Raw genomic sequence first — 11188 nt, 5'->3', positions numbered from 1 at the left:
AATTGTGTTGTGCTTATTTGATTGGATTTGATTAGACTGACAAATTGTTAGATTACCAATACAGTGAAAATGTTGCCCAATTTTTCGTATGCTCAGTCGTATGCTTTATTTAGTTTTGTTTGTTTAATTTATAATAGACATAGGAGAAGATATGGATAGGAAATGGATGTCTACGAATAGAGCATCGCCCCAACGTGGGGGGAGATATTAAATGTCTACAATGTCTCTAACATATAGTCATTAAATGCCTATTTTGTTGTAGTGAACCAGGGCGTCGCCCCAACGTGGCCTCAATGCAATTGCTAGGCTAAGGGATTGGCAATAGTGGAGAGTCCCTGCTACCCCAGTCATGCACAAGCCACTAATGAGGGATGCAAAACACCTCTCCACGACGACTGGGAAATCTCCTCCAAGTAATAGACGAAGTTAGTGGCTATCCCGTGGTCCTTGACTTCCACCTTTCTACCTGCTGGCTCCCTTATAATAAGGAGCCTATGTCGGGAGACGCGCTAGGAGGGCTTCCTAACGGCTACGAGCGAGGCGAATAACTCAATGCAGAGTTCCAATTCCACCTCTTCCCGCTCGATGACTTCCCCAACCAAAGGATTCAAAGTAGGAAAGTACCCCAAGACCCCAAAGTAACGGACTAAAAGCGAGCAGACTGCCCCTCGCTTATTCAAGTCAGCCTCACGCAAGCATGGAACCTAACTTGGGGGGGAAATGTTATTCCCAAAATTCAGCATTGCCACGTATCGGCCCACGAAGGGATGACGTGTCAATACAAAGTGGCAAGACACAACATTCACCACTAGTCACCATGAAGAGTGGTCCTCGCCACTCCCCCAACACTTAGGCAGAGGTGGACCACGAGAGAGCCAGTCTACTTCTCCCATTACGTGGAGCCAAATGACCCCCAGATGACTAAGCTGGCACCAATTAAAAGGAGAAAGAGGGTCCTAGTCAATCGCTCAAGCCAATCGCCCTAGCCAGTTGCGCTAGTCAATCGCCCTAGCCAGTCACACTAGCAAATCGCCCTAGCTAGTCTCACTAGCCAATCAAATACATGCAACATTTCCCAGCTAGTCGACAGGTGTCCTAGCTGGTCACCAGAGGCCCTGGCTAATCATCAGGGATCCTCGTTGCTCATCGTTGGTCCTCACCACTCGAGCCATCTCCCACACCAGAGTGCGCCTTGAACCTCTAAATGAAAGGGACACGTCGGATTACCATTTCTTAATGATACAGAAACATGTCTTCATCCAAGTGTACTGAAATTTAGCCTGATTGGGAAACAAGTTGCCACCATCAGCTCTTCCCATCTCTGAGTCTATAAATAGTGCAAATCGGAATGTAACAAGGGTTGAAAAACAAGTTAGTAACTATTCATTTTCAGAGAGAACTCATACACTCCATTACTATAACTTCCCCAAGACCAAGGTCAAACTTAGGGTACTTGTTTTTTAGGGTTCAAAGTGCATCACAAATAATACTGACTAAAGTGGATGTAGGTCATCTTTTTTGGGCTGAACCACTATAAATTTTTGTCTCTACCCTATTTATTTCTCTTTTCTTTGGCCTACTGTTCATAGTAGAGATTCCACTTTGGGATTCACTACCACAAAAACACTCTTTTAGGACACTCACCTAGATGCGAGTCCTAAAAACTATGTGTGTCCTAAAAGTTTGAGTTTTTTTTTTAAACAAACACATCCTGGACTTTTTAGGACTTGCATTGCGAGTCCTAAAAACTCATGTGTGTCATAAAAGTTTGAATTTTTAAAAATTTCAAATTCCCTCCAATTTTTTTAACTAAAATTGCAAGTCCTAAAAGAATGTTTTTAGGACTCGCATTACGAGTCCTAAAAACTTATGTGTGTCCTAAAAGTTTGAATTTTAAAAAATTTCAAATTCCCTCCAAATTTTTTAACTAAAATTGCAAGTCCTAAAATAATGTTTTTAGGACTCGCATTGCGAGTTCTAAAAACTTATGTGTGTCCTAAAAGTTTGAATTTTAAAAAATTTCAAATTCCCTCCTATTTTTTTTAACTAAAATTGTGAGTCCTAAAAAAATATTTTTAGGACTCGCATTACGAGTCCTTTAAACTTATGTGTGTCCCAAAAGTTTGAATTTTAAAAAAATTCAAATTCCCTCCTATTTTTTTTAACTAAAATTTTATTATTTATAACTTCACAAAGAAAAATATAACACGACAGCCCATTCTCCCTCTCTCTCTCTCTCTCTCCTTGCTCTCTTCCCCCATTTCTCTCTCTATCTCTCTCTCACGAACTCCACAACCAAGCCACAAACGGCGGCACTCCGGCCACCCTCCTCCTACACGTGCCGGCGCAATGGATGCAGAAGGTCGGTGACCTTCGACCCCCGTGAGCCCAACCCCTCACGCGCCGCCTAAAGTCGTTCGAAGTCGCAGTGGTACTATTTTTCCCAAATTCTTCCGAGAGTTTTCCGACCGCCTCGAGCCACCCCGACCCAAACGAACACCACCAGTGCATTCCTTGTGCTTTGGGCATCAAAACCCACTAAATGATTGATCATTTTCCCGAACCACCACCGTGGGGTGGTGGCGCCGCCGTTAACGTCGCAGCTCCGGCAGGAGGTTTGGCTATCAATTAATTTTTTAAAAATTAAAAATAAGATTTTTTAGGACTCGCATTGTGAGTCCTAAAAACCTCAATTTTTAAGGCTCTCAAACAGAGGACTCGCGCCCCGCGATTCCTAAAAAGCATTTTTTGTAGTAGTGATTTTACACACAAAACAACTATTTATTTATGGCTCTGTGGAAGTTGATGAAAAAACGAGTCAACACTAGCAAAGAAAGAAGTGAGGTTGAGTTCTTTTGCATTGTTTGTTCTAACAAATTTTATGGTGTTTGTGTTGAGGGTAACTCTAATACTTTTCATAAACGTACTCTATTTATGGTAAATAGATTTGGAGCTCTTAAAAATTTACCCACTCTTGAGTATTTGATTTAGCTTATGACATTATTATCGGCTTAAAACATAGGTTATCAAGCTTGGTTTATCAAACTACGAACATGGTCATGATATTCATCAGTTTATCAGCATGATTTATCAAATTAGTAGTATGTTACACAATTGATTATAACGCAGTTTATCAGCTCTATACACAATATGGTTTAGCAATAATCACTTTTAAAATAATAGTCGTTTACTGTATAGTAAAATCTCTAGGAAAAATCTGAAAAACAAAATAAAACGATCGAAAAGCTAGTTTTGATATTGAAAAATACTGAATTAAGAGAATGGGTAATTTACAGTTGGTATGACTCAACTCAGCCCTTGGAGGAGGGACAGTTCCACATCATATATGCGTGTCATTTATCAAACCACATAGTTTGGTTCAAAACCTTATGTCACTTTCTAACTCTACTTGCCAGAAACTTACAATTGGTATACTCACTAAGAATATATTAACCACTTCATATAAATATATATATATATATATATTCTAGCATCAGTAATTTATAACATAAGGGTTTTAATTTACTATATTTAATTGGGCAGACTGGCTTGTGCCAATTTCCTAAGATTCTCAATTATCATAACAAGTTTGTTGTTTAACCGATTGACAAAGCACTTGGGAAGCCATCCTGCTGGATCTAGCTGTTCAAAAGACACATAAACAAAAAGATATTATTAGCTTTGACTTGCTCAAATTTTGTTTTGTAATAGATTACACAAATCCTTAAAATGATTTGGATTGTAAACGACCTCAAAATTTATAAATCAAATTAATATCCTAAATGAATTAGAGGTATATTTTCTTGAATTTTTTTTTTAATATAATCAAATAATTGTATTTGTAGTTTGTTTCAAATTTTGTTTGAAAAAATTTCAACGAGTGCTTCGAAAGAAATATATAACATCATTCCACAGAAAATATTACAAAAAAAAATTCAAAATAATTTACTATGACATTATGTGTACACACACATATAAAAAAAACAGGCACGATGCAATATAACGTTTGAACTTTGTTTTCAGTACCTTAAGTTATTAATAATTTATCTAAATCTGGTGAGGTGTCTACCATAACTACAATATTCACAATTATATTAAATAAAATTCGGATTATAATTATCAAACTACCAAAAACACTATAAGTATACTAGTCATTTTATGAAAGAGTACCAGAGAAACACTTTATAATATATTGCCCTGTTGTTGGGACCATCTATTTTTTCCAGTCCGCACCTTCATATAAGGTTAATTTTTTTATAGCATTTTCTAACTTCTTACAAAAATATTGCTCACAAATATATAAAACATTAAAAATTAAAATAAAATCTTTATCCACCCTTTTGATTTTGTAATTAGATAGATTTATGGATCGATTTTCAAACGGTTCACTTAACCCCATGTAAATGTATATACAAATTAATATATTTGTAAAAGTAATGTATAAAAACTTTTAAAAAAAATATTAAGAACTTGCATATATGTACATATATAATTATAATCTAGTTTAAGAAGAAGAAAACTTTATGTATGAATATATTTTAACAAAAAAAGAATGAAAAAAAATTACAAAATTTAAACCATATATAAAATATTATTATATATATTTTGTATTTTAAGAAAGAAAATATAAAGCAGAAAATTAGATTGGATATAAATGTCTTAAGAAATAAGACTGTATTCTTTAAGTGTTTTTTACAAAAATATTACTGTAAAATTATTATATATAAATTAGGGAAGACAGTTTAATCGAAAATCTATTTATTTATGGGTATCCTACCTTGGTATTCTATCCATATTAGGTTTAGGGTAGGATAAAGTATAGAAAATATGTATATGATGCGAGTATAGAGTAGGTGTACCTAATCATACTACTCTACCTAAATATATATAAAAATTTATTTAAATATATTTGTAATTTAAGTATAAATTTTAAATTTTTATATGATAAATTAAAAAACATACAAATATCATTATATCTTTTTAAATATCAAAACTGATCATATAATATACATTAAAAATAATTAATACATATTTTAAATTACAAAAATATTACTGTAAAATTAATAAAAGATGAGGTCTATTTTTATTCAATGCTTATCCCATGAAAAGTGATGTTTCGACCTGTCATGAGCTGAGCTGAGTTAAACCACTCTCATGAGTGAGGCCCACACGTGGGATTTCCACTCCATGGTTGGAATCCATCTCAACTATAATAATAATAATAATAATAATAAATACACTTTCTAGCTAGAATAATGAAATGTTTAGCATGATTATGATGATGTCAATTAAGAGAGAGAATTAGTCGTCCTAGAATAGTAATTTGATGTTAAAAAAATAACAACTAAATGGTGCTATAAATTAATTCGATCACATCAGTGACCAAGTATAAAAAGTTGTTTTCGTAATTATTAGTGTAGAAGAAAGAGGAGGTGGGTGGAAGTTGGATGATTAGTTAGTATACCTGTACAACATAGGTGACCATGCAAGAGTCATCACCTTCAAGCTGCTCCACAACCCATCCTGACTGCAGCAACAGTCCCCTGATTGCATTGTTTTGCTTTGGCTGCAATCCTGCCGCTATTTCCTTTGGCAACGACGCAACTGCCACCACCTATTTATATGCCCAATTTCACTATCAACCTTTTCATATCCATATTCATTCATATAAATTTTCATATATATATATATATATATATGTGTGTGTGACTATACTACATCTACTCATTTATCGCTGTATGATACAATTACTATTATTGTGTACAAGGAGAAAACAAGATTATATATGCATTTTACCAAGTTAAGATAACGTTGAAGAAATAACTGTTTAGTAAAGGTGAGTTTTATTAAAGATTAATATGAACAAAATAAGTTAGACAAATTACCACGGTGCCATCTTCCATGGTTTCACGTCGCTCGTACACAATGAACTCTCTGTTTCTAAACAGTGGCTTAGCACTATCTCCAAACCTTAGGCGAATTATGCTCAAGTTTTCTTCCAGGTCCTTGATGTACTTAGCTTCTACCAAGTCAGAGTCCCATTGCTGCAGGTTTCAAAATACAAGAACAAATTCAATAAATAAAAAATGTAGTATGCATCTTTGAAGTACTACCCAGAACCACAAACTTGTTGGATTCCTTTCACGAAGCCACAAAAGTTAAAGTTATATTGTCTTTTTCATACAAGACAGCCTTGAGAATAATTAAAAGACTAGATAAGCACTAATAGACAACTTTTTCGGTAATGTTTTCCAAAGTAGCAAGTAAACTTGTTTCAGTTGGAAAGTTTGTGATATTATGTCAAAAATTGAGATTCAATTCCAACTTGCCAGGGGAAGAGAAGACCGTTTTGATCAAAATTAGCTAATTTTTGCTCATTTTTTATGCTCTCATGCATGTAGTTGATATGCAATAATCATAGACTCAAAAATTTCACCTTTGCAGCATCAATGGCATTTGCAACAGTGATGAACTGCTGAGGTGAAAGCGATTTAAGCAGCCAACGGCTGCGAAAGGCATGAAGAGATCCAGACCGGCGCTTAGATATCTCAACTCCATTCTCAAGCGTAAGAACCTTCCATCCATCGCTGCCACTGGCGCCATTATTCCCAACAACTCTGTTGGAGTCGGAAGCAGAAAGTAACTCTTGTATGCAGCTCTCACTCGCAAAGTGAACATATCTTTTCAATGAGTCCTCACTTATGGACCTTTTTCCAAACCACAAAACAAAGTTATAATCAAAACCCAATTCACAAAACATTGATATACATACAACAGTATAGACAGCCTTGGCGTGGGGATCAAATAAAAAAAAAATCATTACTACTCACCATGATCGGCTGCAAGGTGCTACGGTACTACTGCTCATCTTGAGTAGCATCAAGTATTATGTTTAAAGTTTTGGCTGTACTTTTTACATACAGGTTATGATCGGCATTGGGAGAAAGAGTGTATATCTTTTTGTATTTGTATGTATATATATATACAGGAAAATATATATGATATAAAGTAGTTAAAGACTAGTTCAAAGAGAAGCTGAGAAAGAAGTGTAGAATAATATGAAGTGGGCCGAAGCCATTGATGCACATGCAGTGCCAGAAGAACCTACATGATTGGAACTGCACGTCTGCCTGTCTCTCTCCTCTCTCATAGGAAAAGATAGATTCTTTTGAAGCCAAAGGGCACCAAGGGGTATGGAAGGTGGAGCACATGGAGTGTTTGGAGATATTCAGAAAGACAAGAAAAAAATAAGTTTAAGAGAGAGATATGAGGTAAGGACTAAAAACAAAAGCCAAACTAAAAGAAAAAGTTCAAGAGACCTTTAGTTACTTTTGGAATTTTTTTTTAGTATTATTTTCTAATGATTTCTACAAGGGAAATTTTACACTATATGCATCATAATATATTAAATTCTTTTTTACTTTAAATACCATTTTGGATCATGTGTTGTGCAAAAGTTGCCGAACTCTGTTTTGTGAAATGACAATTCAAATCTTATATTTTGCAAAATAGAACAAAAAAGTATCTTGAGTCCCATTTTAGTCAAACTTATTTTGAATATGACTAAAATACCCTTACTTTTATAAATAGTTATTTCCGATGATTAAAACAAAATATTATTAAATTAAAAATCAATAAAATATTATATTTTGATTAAATAAAAACCAAATACATATTTGTATCAATTTTTTTTATTAAAACTAAAATTAAATTACAAACACAAACCCTAACCCTAATCTACTCATCTTCTTCTTCTTCTTCTTCTTCTTCTTCTTCTTCTTCTTCTTCTTCTTCTCGATATGTTGCAACAACTCAAAACTAAAAGGCTAGAGTGGCAATATTAACATATGAACCAATGAAAATTTTATCAAATCAAACTCAGATTTCGTGACAATATTAACATATGAACAAAAAGAAAAAGAAACATCTAAGCAAAATAAAATTCAATAACAACACATACATAATATCAAACTCAGATTATCCAAATTCATAAAATGTAGCCCACAATTAAACTATATTCACATTTAAACTCATACTCAAAACCATAAACCTTAGTGAAAACAAAGATCAACAAAAGAAACAAACAAAACCCAGAAATAAACACAAATCATATCAGTTGAAAACCCAAATCTGTTTTCACTAACCACCATGAGTTAAACTCTAGTGTGATCATTAGCTCCATCTATTCTTTGGCGAGCCAACAAAATTGCGCGATGACACCAGAAACCCCACCAACGTTACCTTGCTCGACCTTCCAAAATCCTCCCTTTAAGCCATCCCACTCGACCACCTAGATCTTTGCTCGATGCCAGCTCCATTGTCAACCCAAAGGAGGAGTTGTGTGGTGGAAGAGAGTGAATGTCACCCTGTCTTCAACCCTGTGGAATAGCTGCCGACTGTTGCAGTGGAGGATCTGCTATAGTGCACTTTCTAGGGCCGACTGTGTTAGTGTAGAGGATAAGAAAGGGAATGAAAGGAATATTTAATTTTGATTTGTTTATATATATATATATTTAACTATAACATTTTGATTATTAATTTGATTAATATTTTAAAATTACAGATTAAATTTAGTGCTCAAGTCTATTTTGGGTTATTCTTTATTTTGATTTATTATAGTTATGTCAAACCTTTAATTAATTAAAATATCATTTGTTTTATTATATTTTAAATTTTATATTAGTTTTTTTATTAACTTTGAATTTGATAAATATTTAATTTATATCAATTAATTCATTAATTAAAAAATCTGAGGGCATGCTGGTCATAAGTTTGACCAAAATGGGACTCAGGGTACTATTTTGTTCCATTTTGTAAAACGCAGGGTCCAAATTATCATTTAACAAAACAGAAGGACCGATCAGTAACTTTTGCACAACACAGGGGCCAAAATGATATTTACCCAATTTTTTAACATGCCATCATAAAAATTCTCCCACTAATGTGCCCCCTCCCATATTTTGGACAAAAATACCCCTTTAGTTAAAAATCTCACATTTAACACTTCACACATTTCTCTCTCTATCGCTCTCTCTCTCCTCCATCATTCACAGCCATTTTCACAACAAAACAACTTGAAATAGTCGAATATACTGAACCGAGCTACAATATTTGGACTGCTCGGATCTGGAAGTTTCATTTCATGTGAAGAAATTGTCATTCTTGGCATTTTTTAAGAGAAAAAATCATGGGTAAATATCCTCTCATTCTATCTACTTGTGAGTATGAAATGTCATGATTATATATTAGATTCGAACTGTTCTAGCGTTGAGTTTGGTGTTTTTTTCTGCACTTTTTGATATGTTCTTCGAATATGAACGATTTTGAAATCGGTGGACTGCCAATCAAAATTGATGGTAAATCGACTCTAAATCGATGACATTTCAATGGTACATCGATTCCCTACCGATGTCCCATCAATGTTATTTTAATGTTGAGGCGAACATACAATTTAGATGTTATTTTTTATATAATATCGATGTTGATTCGATGCCATATATGTTGATTTGCTTCAGCATCGATATGGCATCTATATACCATCAAAATGGAATCGCGTACATATGGCGACCATTAGCATCGATTATGCATCGAAATATCATCAATGTTGCACTGTAATACGGATAGTGTTACATAGGCATTGATTTTTGCATCGATTCATCATCGATTATACTTTATTTTTATAATTTTCTTATGCTTTTATTTTTTTGTAAAATTGCAGGTTCCAGATTTAATATAATTATTTCTTACAACGGTGTTTGGGAACAAAATGAAGAGAAATGGAATTTCAAAGCTGGTTTGAACACTATAATACACGTACCAATTGATGTTGGTTACATAGAACTATTGGAGAAGTTGTATTCGAAGTTGAAAGTGGATATGTCATTGTTTGACTTAAAGTTGGAAGTGTCGTTTACATGCAATGACTTTAGCTTAGATGTCATTGAAATCACCGATGATGAAGGAACTAGTGCTCTTATTCTTGACAATTCGAAGTCCTTAAGACATCGGGTTCCTCTATGCGCTAGTTTGATTGCAAAGAACATTGCTCTTCTTGATCCATCTCCTAGAGCGAGTGTTAATAAGGAAAATCGTAATCAATCCTACAAGGCTGTTCCACAAAAAACTCTTGGCCCAAGTGTATGCATAGGAGGTCCTAGTCAAAATGAAAAAAAATTCCCCCAACAAATCTCACACATGATGATGGGTATGAGTACGAGCCTTATGTCAATGACGATCCAGTTGCCCATTTGGGTGATGACGATGAACTAGTTGAGGGATGCAGTAGTTCTGTACATGTGGAGCAAGTGGATAGAAATAGATGGAGTTCACGCGGCATATACTGTTGAAGATATCCCATGCCCTTCTTATATTATCCCCACATTATCTGGAGTGAATTGTGGAGTAATAGAAGTTGGGAAGGTTTTTGAGAACAAGTAAGAGTTGAAGACGAAGGCACACTTATATGCAATGAAGCAGAACTTGGAGTTTGTGGTGAAGAAGTCAGGTACTAAAGTTTGGTATATCACTTTCAAGGATCGTGATTGTGGGCGAAGATTGAGGGGGAAGAGAATGCCTAGATCTGATATGTTCGAGATAACTCATTTCACCAATAAACACACTTGCTCACTTGACCTTCTTATGTTATCCTGACATAAAGGCCATCACCAAGCTGCACCTTGGGTTATTGGTCATTGCATAAAGAAAAAATATCAGACTGGATTGAATGCGTACATGGAAAACAACATAAGAGAAGACATTAATAATGATTATGTCATTGAGTTGTCATATGGAAAATCTTAAAGATGTTGAGAGAAGGCACTTTCTTATGTCAGAGGGACACTGAAAGCATCATAAGTTACCATCTGTAACGTCCCTAAATTACCTAATAAGGCTTAGGGTCTTGATTAGGGGGCCAGGATGGCAATATATGGAATTACATATTTATTTGGTATATTTGATTGTGATTATGTGAGTTATATGATAATATAACTAGTTATGCATGTTTAGGGATATTAAATATGCATGTGGGCCCGTTTCTTATTAGAAGGGCAACTTTCGTAATTTGGCCCGTTATGGGCATAATTGTATATATGTTCATATATGTGATATATGTGAGAGACCACATTATTATGTAGGTTTATTTTGGTTACTCGGCATAAGACGATTCTAAAGAGCAAGTTAGCGAAAA

General features: G+C 34.5%; 1 protein-coding gene across 2 annotated transcripts; it reads right to left on the bottom strand.

The window, feature by feature from the left end:
* Nucleotides 1–3230: 3230 nt before the first annotated feature.
* LOC133801336 (uncharacterized) lies at nucleotides 3231–7316 on the bottom strand. Of its 2 annotated transcripts, XM_062239519.1 has the most exons (6): nucleotides 6831–7316; nucleotides 6437–6707; nucleotides 5886–6044; nucleotides 5465–5614; nucleotides 5122–5207; nucleotides 3513–3642 (listed from the first exon to the last, which is right to left on the bottom strand). In XM_062239519.1, the coding sequence occupies exons 1-5, from the start codon at nucleotides 6878–6880 to the stop codon at nucleotides 5142–5144; spliced, it is 696 nt and encodes a 231-aa protein (XP_062095503.1). In that variant the 5' UTR covers nucleotides 6881–7316; the 3' UTR covers nucleotides 3513–3642; nucleotides 5122–5141. The 2 variants fall into 2 exon arrangements, with proteins under 2 accessions (XP_062095493.1, XP_062095503.1); XM_062239509.1 differs by lacking the exon at nucleotides 5122–5207 and having other exon boundaries at nucleotides 3231–3642; nucleotides 6831–7313.
* Between the last annotated feature and the right edge of the window lie 3872 nt (nucleotides 7317–11188).

This window comes from Humulus lupulus, chromosome 1 (assembly GCF_963169125.1).
Source record: "Humulus lupulus chromosome 1, drHumLupu1.1, whole genome shotgun sequence".
Lineage (NCBI taxonomy): Eukaryota > Viridiplantae > Streptophyta > Magnoliopsida > Rosales > Cannabaceae > Humulus > Humulus lupulus.
This window is presented reverse-complemented; position numbering and strand designations above follow the sequence as displayed.